The 14,352-nt window shown below is 31.2% G+C and overlaps 1 protein-coding gene across 1 annotated transcript; it reads left to right on the top strand.

The window, feature by feature from the left end:
• LOC18612812 (F-box/kelch-repeat protein At3g24760) lies at nucleotides 8,391-13,631 on the top strand. The gene is made up of 2 exons (XM_007049752.2): nucleotides 8,391-9,740; nucleotides 13,239-13,631. The coding sequence occupies exon 1, from the start codon at nucleotides 8,549-8,551 to the stop codon at nucleotides 9,707-9,709; it is 1,161 nt and encodes a 386-aa protein (XP_007049814.2). The 5' UTR covers nucleotides 8,391-8,548; the 3' UTR covers nucleotides 9,710-9,740; nucleotides 13,239-13,631.

Raw genomic sequence — 14,352 nt, 5'->3', positions numbered from 1 at the left:
AACCGACCTTTTTATTACTGTAAAAAATTGGGATCAATGACAAATTAAATTTGCCATAATACTATGATCAATATTGAATTTTTGTTATTATATGTTTTTATTTTATTAAATTTTTTCACTATTTTTTTAATTTTATTGATTTTTTAATAAAATAACGAAATTAAAATATTCACGAAATATTTCATTAATGCATGTGAAATTTTTGTTAATTCTATTATTTTTTATTTAAAAATCAATAAAATTAAAATACGATGTCCAAATTCAACATTGACTCATAGTGTGGTGGCAAATTTAGTTTTAATCTCAAAATTTTGAATTGAATTTAACTACTTAATTATACAGTCTCTCCATCCTGCATATTGTGTTTGATTTTGGCTTTGCAAGAGTTTTAAGAAATTTTAAGTTGAATTTTGATTTTCATTGATTATAAATTCTAATTTTTTTTAAATTATCTTTAACTTGAAAAAAGGATAAAGTGGGTAATTATTGTTAAAGATAATAAGAGAAAGTATTTTCCTTTGTCTCTTGATCAAGACATTAATTAGATAAACTTAAAGATATGCAAACAAAACAATATTTATAACACGGAAGGATGGAGTAATATTGGTCAAATTATTCCATCGATTCCTGTATTACAGCGTTTTCGTCAATTTTAATCCTTTTATTCCAAAACTAGATAATTTAGCCCATATATTATGAAGTTTTGTGCAATTGAGTCCTTCTACCTAACTTCGTCAAAATTGACCGTTAGTGGCACTAACACGTCAGACAATGTTGATGTGTTAGATAAAAAATTTTTTTTAATTTTTGAAAAAAAATTTCAAAATTGTTTTTGTCACATCATTTTCTTTGTGACACATCATAAGGATCAAATTCAATAAAATTATAGAGTATATGGACTAAATTGAACAAAAGTCCAAATACATGAACTAAATTGAACAAAAATCTATAATACAAGAACTAAATTGAACAAATTTTTGTCGTACAGAAACTAAATTGGATACTTTTACCATTTTTTTAACATTATATTTGTACCAAAAATGTACATTTACACATCAGAAGTTCTTCTTTAGTAATTAAAACATTAACTTTTTATTTTTACAAAAATTGTACAAACTAATTTCACTGTTTAATTACAAAAAGATCAAGTCTGGTTGCAAAAGGAATTCATTTATAAAAGGAAATTTTCAAAAAAAATTATAAGAGGAACCTATGGTTTACCTCTAGATCAATATACAAAAATATTGAGCCATAATTTTCAAGCATATGCACATATGAGCAAAACATATGCATACCCCCAAAATTTCATAAATGAGATGAATTGAGTTAAAATTTTTGCAACATATCCCTTGTATTCACACTGCTAACGTTACTTATTCTCAACATCAGTTACAAAATAACAAATCATTTGACATTTTTTATGTCAAAATAACAACATTTGACTAGCTAGTTACCTCCATAACAACATAACAACTTGTTTTTGTAACTAGCTAGTCGAATGTTGTAAATTTCATATCAAAAATGTCAAATGATCTGTTGATCTTTTGTTATTTTGTAACTGATGCTGAGAATAGGCACTGTTAGTAGTGTGAATACAAGGGATATGTTGCAAAAATTTTGGCTTAATTCAGTTCATCCTTATAATTTTAGGGTATGCGCATGTTTTGTTTATATGCATATTGCTTGAAACTTATGGCTCATTACTTTTATATACTAATATGGAGATGAACCATTAGTTCCTCCTATAAATAAGTTCCTTTTGTGACTAGAGTTGAACTTTTTATAATTAAACAATGTATTTAGATTGTACAAATAGAAAGTTAAATGATTTTTAATTACTAAAGAAGAATCTTTAATGTGTAAAAGCACATTTTTTGGTATAAATGTAGTGCTAAATAAAAAAAAAAAGGTAAAAGCATCCAATTTAGCCTCTATACAATAGGGCTTTGTTCGATTTAGTCCTTCTACTTATAAAATTGTGTTCAATTTAGTCCCTTTACTATAGAATTTTATTCAATTAAATCCTTATATTCTACAGTTTTGTTTAATTTGGTCCTTATAACGTGGCACAAAGAAATTGACGTGGCAAAAAATTGAAAAAAACAATTTTGCTCTAACACGTCAGTTCCATATTAACATCATCTGAAATGTCAATGTCACGTCAGCAACACTGACGATCAATTTGGATGAAGTTAGGCAGAGGAACTCGTTTACACAAAATCTTAAAGTATACAGACTAAATTGACTAGTTTCAATGTAGAGAGACTAAATTAATGAAAACACTATAGTACAGGGACCTATGAGATTCTTTGATAAGTAATATTTAATATGAATTTGAAAATCAATAAACAAATTGAATTGATTCCAAAAAATCAAACAAACAAAAATTTGACAATTTGGCTCATTCATTAAGTTGGTTTGGACTTTTAAAATATATATTTAAATTTAAAACTATTTAATTTGGGTACACTTGTGTGTTTTTTTTTTTAACAATTTTGTATCCACTTGTTTAATTTTTACATAATACTTAAAAAAGCCTCTAAATTATTAATGAAAACTCAAATATGTTATTATTCTTTTATTGTATTTAATCAAGTCTTTATATTTTTATGTTGAATCATATAAGTTTTTATAACTTTTTTATGAAAGACAAATAAGTTCTTATAGTTAACAATTGATTAATTGTCTTTAGTTAGACACTTGTAATTTTATGTTATGTAATAATAACATGACGTGTTGATACAGTCATCATGATAGTAATATGACATAATGACATGATCATATGACATTTTGATGTTTTGTGTCAATATCATGTCAGTGCCAAATGAGTATAAAATGATAAATGATATTTTGACTAATGGCAATTAATCAATTTATAGTCATAAAGATCTATTTGGTCCAAAATAAAAATAAAAGGACTCGATTGAGTATAATAGAAAAAAAAATTTATTTGAATTTTTTTAAATAGTTCATGGGCTTTTTAAATCATTATGTTTTTAATTTTTGTAAAATAAATCAATTTTCAAATTTATACAATTATAAAATAAGTATGAAAGCTATTATTTTTGCTCAAATGAATTTAGGTGTGTCTCTTTGATTTTTACATTACTATTTTTCGTCTTAAAAGGGGATAGATATTCTAAGCCAAATCTAAGTTATTTCAAAATTTAAGTGTCATGACCCGGTACTCCCTTTGAGCCCGTGACAACTGCCGCTATGTCTCGGTAGACATTCATTACCCGGAATGTCAACCGAAACCTTGCAAGGCTCTTGCATCAATTTTACGTCTCCCCTGTGAGCAACAATTACTAAATATCATGTTTTAAGGGAATATAAACTATTTTTAAATAAAAAACAAACAAAAAGTAATTTCTGCTGCACAGAGGTATTTTGGTCATGTTTACTCAAAAAATTTGAAACTTGGTGAAAATACAATATACGATCGAAAAATATACATTTCTTATCTAAAAATAATTTTAGTAATCTAGATCATCCATTTAAAATGAAATTATGGATAATCAAACTAAATAAAATATTCTATTTTCTTATAAAACAATATTTATAGAATCCTGCATAAACAATATTTATAGCGTAAGAGCAAAATAAATTCATATATATAATAGCACACTAAACCAGGTATACAAAAATATTTTACAATGACATGTAGGCCTCAAAATAATCGAAAATATACAACACTGTAGACCTTTGATTTCTAAGGATGCAAATCCAAAAACAACCCTCAACAAAATTGGTTGTCTACAGACTGTCCTGAGCCTGAAATGGGTAAAAAGAAGGGGTGAGTTTTTATAAACCCAGTGAGTAAGCAAAATTCATCTACAACATCTAAAGCCGAGTAAATGGAGACAATTAAATCATCTCATCATAATATGATTCATAACATTTAAAACTCATTTCAATTCATATAAAACAATTACATTTCATCGAAATAATCAATAAGGCTTATGATTCTCTTAAAAACTTGGCTTGTGCCAAAACTCATACTCGGTGACACCTTGGCCAGAGCATCTAACCGAGTCGACCAAGGATGTTAAAACGACATACCCATAAAACATGTTTTTACTTTTAAAATATAGTCATTCCTTGGCGTTGGTTGAGTTTCATCCTCACGTGGTGATTCTGCGTGAAGTGAACTCTAAACTTACCTTAGGAGATACCTTACGCGCCTCTCATACTAAGGTAAAATATAACGGGATTTACCGTGCCTCTCTAATAGGTTGGTCCACGGAAACCCACCCACTACAGTAAGCTAATCAAATAACCCACCAAATCAATAAAAATTTCGACAGCATGACATGGCTAATATAATATTACCCAGCCTGTCAAGGTAAAACAAAATAGTTTATATAATCCACAAACCACAAATCCAGCCATTCATGCCATCACATTGTCATAAGCCATCAATTCAAATCATATATATATATATATATATATATATAGACAACACAAGTATATAGTCTCCACTTACTCAATTTTCAAAACCAGTATTCGATTTCAAAACAAGTTATGAATCTCATTTCGTTTAACCAACACTTCAGTTATAAAACATAATAGTTTATAATTTAAATTTATTATTCTTTAAAATCATAAAAACGAGTATAAACTATTTTAGATAGTTAAGATGATCGTATGATTACTCACAATAACGGGAGTTTGGAGTATTCCTATTCTTGGTCCTCGAGTACAATATCTTTACCCTTATCAGAGGGCTCACCATCTATACATAATACATGACACGTAATTCAATATATTTGTGCCAAACTGTTATAAAACTATTTCAGGCTCTATATGAATGCATGAAATTGAATGAGAATTGTTTGAATAATCACTTAAAAACAGTGTTCTACATGGGTTCAATTATGATCAGACTGAATTTGTATTCGACCTAACTTGAACTATACACTGTTGAATTAACCAAAACATCCAATTCAACTTCAAATATATTCATTACACTTCCAATATTCCAAATACACCAAAGTACCTCAATGAGCTTGATTATGACTTAATTCATCGTAATCGAAATTCATTCTGATTTCGAACTAACGTACTAATCAGTGTTAACACAGTCTAATAAATCCATCTATATCATTAAGAATCAAATCCAAGTCCATTCACTATGATTTTCTCATTATTGTTCAAGTCATTTACTAAAGAAATTATACTTTTTGATAACCGTTTTCAATATCCGATACCATAAATCATCAATTACGAGCTAAATAACATGAAATACAACAAAATCCATCATAAACATGTCACCTATAACATTCGACCAAATAGGGTTGTTGAAGGGCATGTGATTTTCTTACTTGTTTTTCATGCCAAACATCATCAAATAACTAAAAACACTAAGATATCATGAAATCTAGCAACATTCATCATCAAAACCTCTCTCCCTATGTTCGGCCAGCAAGTATTCCCTCATGAAAACTTATGTTTCAACCATAGAAAATGAAAAAGAAAGCATGGGAAAGGTAGATTTTAAGCTAAAATTGAAAAATCTTACATTTGATTGCTTTATTCTTTGAAATTCAACAAATTTCTCTTGAATTTTCCTCTCTAGGGTTTGTTTCTATTCTTTTCTCTTTTTTCTTTGCTTTGGCTAGCCATGAAGAGTGAAATGGGAGAGTTTATGTTGAGTTTATAAAGGGAATTATAAAAATATTAAAGCTTGACATGTGTCACCATGTGATTGGTCCATGGTTAAAACTTAACAATTAAGCATATTTCTCACCATCACATATAATCTCTTAATTATCCAAAGTATAAAATAATAATAGGTGAAATTCATGGGCTTGACAAATGTTATGGTGGTGTAAAATTCTAAAAATTTCAATTACGTTCTCGTGGATACGTAAAATGACTGTTTTGCCTTTATGTTCGAAAAAATGTCAGAATTAAAATTTTTCATTTCTCAAATTTAAATCACGCTCCAATTAGTCAAACTTGATCAAAAATTTCGTCCAACATTCTCATTTTGCCCTCAGATGGCAAAATGATCATTTTGCCCATACGTTATAAAAATTCCTAATTTGATTCCAAATTAATCATCGAATTATGAATCACGATATTAATACATTCTAAGATTCAATAACTCTCAAATATATCCTAAAATCTCTATTCAAACTAGTTCAAAATTTTAATCGACTTAATTGTACTACTAGGTACGATACCGACTTTTAACGATTCTCCAAGGCATCCTAGTATGTAGATATGCTATCAAGTATATGAATGACATGACAAGTATATAATAGAGTAGGACTTGACATTAAGAGAAAATATATATATATATATATTATAGGCATTTTATAACACTAGTAAAAATTTAAAAGCATTTCACATATATTTACCTTAATAGTGAAGGAGATATGATTATTAAATGAAAATTTTAATTGTCCCCGTCATGGAGACTTTAGCTATTGAAAAACACTAATTTTCCACACGGTGGGTGGTACAATTTTTCCTAATTTTTGGCCACTAATATTGCGGCCCACCCCCTATCCTCTATTTCTCTAACTCCTCTGAACCTATGCTTGTAGGTTGCTAGCCTGGCCATTTGCCATCTACATGGTATTTTTCTTGTAATTTCCTTAAGATTACTATTAATAATATCGTTAAAATTTAATTAATACAATTAGTTAATTTGATTATGATAAATTTTGGACGATGCATGAGGTTCGGCCTATATGTTCGTCATGTGGCCACTATGGTGGAAGAGCGAATGAACATTTTCTAGACAACAAGACCTGGCTACTAATCTTAGATCTTGCATAATTATCTATAGAAGTCATAGTGTCATGAGCTTATATTTTTAATTCAAAAGTTATGATTATTAATTAAAAAATACTCTTATTTAAAAATATAAATTTTATATAAATTTTTATTGATATAAAATTTCTGACAAATGAATATATCCTCAAACAAATACCTTAACAAAAAATTACAATGACTTATGTCTCAATATACATTTTATTGTAAGGATATCATCAAAGCCAAAAGCACGAGTTAGAAGCACTATTCTTAAAAAAAATTTAGCTATCCTATAGGGTAAATTAAGGGTTTATTTATTAACGTAGGATATCTATTTCTTGGACTCTGATTTAGGTTGAGCTTAAAGTTGAAGGTTAACTTTATCTTGTTGAGTCATGTATATCATTTACCCCCCCTACCATTTACTTAATCTTTTTATGAAGCTTGTAAAGTCGTACCTGCTTCATCATTATGATTAAATAAAGCTTAAAGCAAGTGTGGCAAGAACATGCCAAAACTCTAATTAATTTATTATTATTGAGAAGATTAATCATTAATCCTCATTAAATGTGATAAATTCCTAACATGGTGGGTTGTGGGTTGTCGTACATGATGCATTCAATTCTAAATTTTCTAATCCAAAGACATCCAAATGGTATATACATATAATCCTCACAGGAAAATACTTTGTTATTACAGTGAACAAAAAAGAAATGGGATTAGTGATTGAGTAAATGACATTGGCCTGCTTTTCTTTTGCCCTTTTGTTTTTATCTATTGTTTTTTGATAAGATTATTGTTTATTATTTTTTTTTTATAATTGAAAAAAAGGGAATTCGAATCTTATTTTTTAAGTAAAAAATAATATATCAATTAATGAATCAAATGTTCAGGGTGCGAAGATTATTGTTTATTGTTGGAAGATTGACAATGTAAAAAAGGGAGGAGTGCAGGTTGGCAGTAGAAAATCCGTCGGTTGACCAAACAATGCCCGAACTGATGCACTCAGTACGTTATAAAGCTTAATTATTCCATTGGGGCTCAACTACCATTCTTAACGACAATTCTTATGCGCGCCCCCCCTCCCCTTCTAGTCTTTTTCACCATGGAATTGGAGAAGAAAATGGGGTTTTCCATTTTTCCTTCTGCCGGAAGATTTGGAAAAAAATTAGGGCTCACTCACTACTCAATTAGATAGTTAAGTCATATAAAGCTATATATAGTTTGATGGCAATTACAATGTTAAAAGAATTCAAAATTTCTTTACTTGTTGAATTGATCAATAAATTAAGTAAACTCCCATAGCTAAGTATGTGAAAGCCATTTTGGATAAAAACAATGATAGTATCCAAAGATTAATGGTATTAAAACATTTAATTACAACACACACAAATCAAATCATAGATAAATGCATCAACATATTTGTATCATCATCAACCTCTGCAAAATCATTAATCACATGATTATCGAAAAAAATTTTACTTTATTTTAAAATATTAAGTAGAATTAGTACTATCAATTAATAGCAGTTATAATTTAGTTACTTCTTGCTTACTAATTAATAATAATACTCCTAAAGTGGCATTTTACAAGCATAATTCTTTTCTCCACGTTGGCGTTGCCCTCTGAATTCACCTTCCTCTCTCACCCTCCCCACCCTCTCTCTCCCTCCACCTTTCCAACTACCTCTCCATTCCCCCACCTGCCTCTCTCCCTCTCTCGCCATCCTCCCGCTGTCACCCTCTCTCCTGTTTCCTGTCACTTTGCTCTCCAAATCCCTTCGATGTCAGACCACAACCCTAAAGAACCTAACATTAACACCCTTAGCATCGACCTCACCGAACTCATCCTCTCTTCCCTTCCCATCCCTTCCCTCCTCCGCGCTTCCTCTGTTTGCAAACTTTGGCACTCTCTCATTTCCTCCCCTTCTTTTACCTCCCCTTCCCTTTCCCATCCTTGGTTCTTTCTCTTCGGTCTCCACAACACTTCTTCCAAAAACAATCAATCCTTTGCTTTTGATCCTTTATCCAACACCTGGTTTCGTCTCCCTCACCTCGACGACTCCTCTTCGTCGTCTCTTCTCGGCTCCAATGGCTTCTTTTTCACCACAACTCCGAAATTCAGCTACACCCCAGTCCTCAAAACGACCTGGCGTTTGACCTCTCCGTTGAAGTACTCCAGGATCAACCCTCTTGTAGGTGTCTTCCTTGATGGTTCCTCCGGTGGGTACGGCTTCAAATTCATCGTTGTTGGTGGGGTCAGGTTCATCGGTGGCCTGGTCGATATCGAAGACAGGTTGGCAGTTGAAATATACGATCCAAATCACGATTCTTGGGAACTCTGCCCTGCTTTGCCAGCTGATTTCAGGACTGGAAACTCCAGCCAATCTCTGTCATCAGCCTTATTCAAAGGCAAATTCTATGTCTTTGGGATCTACTCCTGCTTCGTCTCTTCTTTCGATTTACAAGACCACGTGTGGAGCGAGGTTCAAACTCTCAGGCCACCTGGGGTCATCTTTTCTTTCTTGATTTCATGCAATGAGATGCTTGTTTTGGCTGGGATGTGCAATGCGCCACGCGGGCCGTCGTTTAATCTCTGGAAAATCGATGAGAGGACAATGGAATTCAGTGAGATTGCGATCATGCCGCAGAGCTTGTTGTATAGTTTAGTGGATAGCGAGGAAGATGAAAAATTTGCAAGCTTGAAATGCGTGGGAATGGGTAATCTCATTTATGTTTTCAATGAAGAGTATCACCAAAAGTATCCAGCTTGTCTCTGTGAAATCAGTGCTGAAAATGGAAAGTGCAGTTGGAGGAGAGTACCTCAGTTGCCCTCACCTGTTAACAAGTTCCACAAAGTCATTAGCTTCTGTTCAACAGTTTCTCTGAATCATATTTTTCGCCAACAAGAGGACGTTGGACCGCCACAAGCTATGTATCACTGACTCATTTGCCCAATCACTTGGACTTAATTCGGTATGTAATTCGAACCTTGAACTTCATTTCCTTTATCTTTCTTTTATGCTCTGTGGGATTGTATATTTGTATTACCATTCTTATTTGGGTGATCATGATGATTATTACAAGCTTTTAATTATTTTTTTTCTTTGGGAATGGTTTTGAATTGAAAGATTTTTGTAATTGTGATCTCGAATCAACGAATCCATCAGCTTTAGTAATTACTCATGGATGGATGAATGGGATCCAGCTCTGGCAATCAGTAGGTGGAGCCTCTTACCCAAATTTAAAAAAGAAAAAGAAAAAGGGAAATTCAATTGATCTACTGGATAGGAATATAACATGTAGCAACTAAATCCAGCTCTGGCTGTTTGGTATGGTTTAGGACACAACACCAAAATGAAATATGATTAAGAGTTTTTTTTTTTTTTGCCAACACTTGGTGTTTCCAGATTCTCTCTTATCCTTTTATCTCCATATGTGCAAAAACAGGAGCTCCTTCCTCACTGAATGTCTTGATTTTTTCGTTTTAGGAAAGTGCTATTCCTACTAAACTTACTTTAAAAGGTATTGTTGCATATATCCTCACGCCAATTTGTCACACAAGTAGAAACTGCTAACAAACTGGAGCTGAGTGGGGCAAATAAACGTCTAAAGCCTTGTTTTGGTGGCTTGAATTGAAACTCATAACTAACCCTTTATAATCTTTAATCATTCACCAATTCATTCCTAACACCTCTGTTTTACTAGCTATTCCTGTCTGGTAACTTGAGTTTGCATTTTCAGAATGGTTGCTGAAAGTTTTTTACTTCATACAGGCTGCAGCAAAACCCTTTTATTTTTTCCTTTCTTTTTGGGTTTTAAACATCATTTTTGGTTGTCATTTTCAGTCCTATGGTGTCCCCTTTGTTGTTTATATACCAGTCACTATGTCCTGCATGTCCTATGGTCTCACAATGGGGCACCTGTATATCTTCAATTACCATGTATGTATAATTTTCATAATTTATGAATTAATTTTACGTTTTAAATGATGATTAAAAGTGTATTAAAAAATATTTAATGAAAAATGACGAAAAGGGTTCCATCTTATTTTTCTTGAAGAAAGATGCAATTTTGGTAAATTATAATTAATGCACATGGAATTGGTTGGTGGCTTGTTGAACAAATTCATAAAAGAGAACAAGCAACAATAACACAACCACCCTGAGTTTTGATACCATGTAAAGCATCTAACACAAAATGGAAAGGGAGCTACCACGTGAACCAACTCCTTAGAAATAAGAATATAACAAATCAAGTTTTGATACTGTGCTAAGTATTCAATTTAAAATTAATTGACAATAATTAAAAAAAGTTAAGTTCAATATAAAACCACCAAATCTCAAAATTTAACCAATGTAAAACAACACCAGTATATATAAAAAATTTCAATGTTTTCAGTTGAGGTGTAATGTTTGAGTCATACTCTCATTTATCAATTCTCATCTTTCATTGCCCATGTTACCGTGGTAGTTGCAACTTTAAGTTACCTATTGAACCTACGCCACCTTGTATTTGATTGCTAGAGCTACAGCCAAGGATGCCTTAGGCAAATACAGTACTCTACTTCTAGAAATGACCTGCAGATGCGCTAAAGAGCAAAGATAATGCAGAAATATATAGTATTGGTATATGCTCTTGAGCCAATTGGATTGATCAAGAAATATATATATATATATNATATATATATATATATATATATATATATATATATATATATATATATTATCATATAATGCATACGTAATCGTATAATTATATGTGATAGGGTTTTCTTTCATGTTAGTGCAATAATAAGGAGTTGTTAAGTATTAATTGGATGAAGCCTATGGAACATAAAGGCGTTGCAAAAGAATTATAAAGTTGTTACAATTATGAGATCACTATGCATCAAAGTCATGTTCCTAAAATTGTTCTTAGTCATTGTATTGTCAAGACAGGGCATTGACAATGCTCAACGATTGATACATGTTAAGCCTCCTTACTTGGAAAGTAAGCAATCGATTTCATAGATTGAAGTATATAAGATACTTGAGGATAATATGTAGGTGCTTATTAAAGAACAAGTTCACTGAACATGACTCGCTATGAGAACTCCATTTGGTATTTCACTCAAGTGTTTATGGAAAATGTTCTCATGTGATAGTCATGCAACTAGTCCTTGGACTTGAGACACTAGGTCATCTTGTATGGGGAATAACATACTTTGATTTCACCCTTACGGGTCTAGAGACGACCAGACACCTAAACATAGTGTTTTTGAGTATGCCATGAAGTATGCGAAGGTGAATGAGTGGTCAAAAGAGGATTCATCACCCCAAGTGATATGAAAGGATGTATCTCACTTGTTCTCAGTTTTTGATTAACTTGTATAAACTCTTTGGCCAAAGCGTGATGAATTTGAGAAAGTTAGTTTCCTAAATTCATAAGGTTAGTCATGAATTATGAGAACTAATATGAAATGTCATAAGAAAACACCGAGCCATGCTTAATGACATATCCGGGATATTTAATAAAAGGATCGTATTGCACTGGGAGACTTATCACTGAAGGGTTTTGTCAAATTCTTTAATTGACTCTCTAACATTTGGGTGGTCATGATATATTGTTAGATGTCGCTCATGATCTATAAATATAAATCAATTATTAAATTGATATTTGATTAGAATTTATATTTATTGCGAACATGTTAGAAGCTTGATGGGACATGATTAGGATTAAATAAAGATAATTAATTAAGTTGGATTTAATTGAAAGGGATCAAAATAAAGTGAGAAATTAATTACGTTCACAAAGACTTAATTAAACTTAATTAAATTAAAATATAACTATTGTATTTAGAGTTACAACTTAGTTTGGCTATATAAATATGTTATGTTAGCAAACTAATAACTCTAAGCCTTCAACTACTTCTCAGTTGTTTCATAAAATAAGAAAAGGAATATAGTTTTCTTTGTCTGACAAAAGTAAGATTCGGCAAGAATTTTTTATCCTTTTGTTTTAGAAATAAAACTTGCTAACATAAGTAAAATCTTACCTTTGAGAATGCTTTATTCAGTCACTGTATGGATTATTGTTAGAGGCCAAACACTTGGGTGGCTGAAGATTTGACAAATCCTAAAGGTGAAGAAGCAAAGATTTTGATTTAATTGGCTCTTAATTACAATATCTAGAGTAAGGCATATAACTCTTAAACTTATGAGTATTCATAATTAATTTGAAAGTTATATGAAAAACACAAACATTGATCTTGTAGGATTTGACTATTTCTCTGATTTAATACTAGTTAATTATTTCATTGCGTTATAATTTTAATTTATTGATTATTTTCATATTTGAGCATGAAGTTGAATCCTAGCATATAAGTATAACATTGGTTAATAACTGATTCGTGACCTGAAGAATGAAATTTGTGTTGCGTTATGCTGGTGTAGTGGTTATTTGGATGTTACTGACGTTTCCATCTTTTCACAGCTTGCTTGACAGCATCGCTGATAACAGATTTGCAGTAATCCAATAAATGGTGGCTGGCGAATTACATCATACATTTATACAAAGATGAGTACATAGATGCTACTACTGTATTGTACGATTCCTCATCTGTCAGCCCTTGCATTTATGTATGTATGTCTTATTTTATGAGCTATATTTTCAAAGTCTCACAAGGAGACAATGTCACAAGTTTCCATGGTTGCTTAATTTTTTTTCCTTTGATTGATCCTCTCTCTCTCTTCAGTTGATTGTGTTGGTGTCTGTATATTGAAGTTGTTGTTCTGAAAGAGTTTCTTTTTCTTTTCTTTTCAGAACTTCAAATGTGAATTCGTATTAACTGATCAATGAATTTTATCAAGTAATGCTCCAGCTCAAGCCCCTTTGATTCAACTAAGGTGGTGTGATGAGTGGTTTTAGAGAGGTTACCTAAATATATAAGTAGCATAAACACATTTGTATAGACTTCGATGAACAATCTTAACAATTACATTCTGCATATATATAATAAGTTAATTTTTCTTGTATCTATGCTCACGTCTCATCAAAAAAATAACCGTAAATCTCATATTGATTTGATATTTAAATATTCATACAATCTTCAATCTATCAAGCGCTTTTTATAAAATAAAATTATAAATATTAATAAATCAAAACAGATAATATTTTACAAATTAATGTAAACCGTGACACATAGTATATAGCTAAGAGTAACTTTGCAAGTGATATTGTTTCTAGCTATCATTCTAACTAGCATTTTGTGGTAGCCAACACTCATACGAATTAGTTTCTTGGATCATGCCGATACGGTAGTTTATGAAGAATTATGAACCATTAGGGGGTCCAAACACCAAAAAATCATATTCCTTGAATTATAGATTTTCAACTTCCTCCCAAAGGGGTGGAGTGTAATCTGCATATATGGTGATACTATGTATCAATAATAGCCATGTAAGGCTATTAATGAAGAATAATGAATACCCTGCATATATAAATACTAGAATTGGCCCACACGCTGCATTCAGGTCAAATAAAAAATCTTGAAGAAAGTGTTTATCACAAAGAATATATGCAAAAAAGTTGATAAAGTTTTTATTAC

This window comes from Theobroma cacao, chromosome 1, assembly GCF_000208745.1.
Source record: "Theobroma cacao cultivar B97-61/B2 chromosome 1, Criollo_cocoa_genome_V2, whole genome shotgun sequence".
Lineage (NCBI taxonomy): Eukaryota > Viridiplantae > Streptophyta > Magnoliopsida > Malvales > Malvaceae > Theobroma > Theobroma cacao.
The sequence above is the reverse complement of the archived record's forward strand: the minus strand, read 5'-3'. Positions and strand labels throughout refer to the sequence as shown.

Bases quoted from the DNA above. Each gene is read 5' to 3' on its own strand.
- LOC18612812 (XM_007049752.2), top strand. From the start codon at position 8,549: ATGTCAGACCACAACCCTAAAGAACCTAACATTAACACCCTTAGCATC.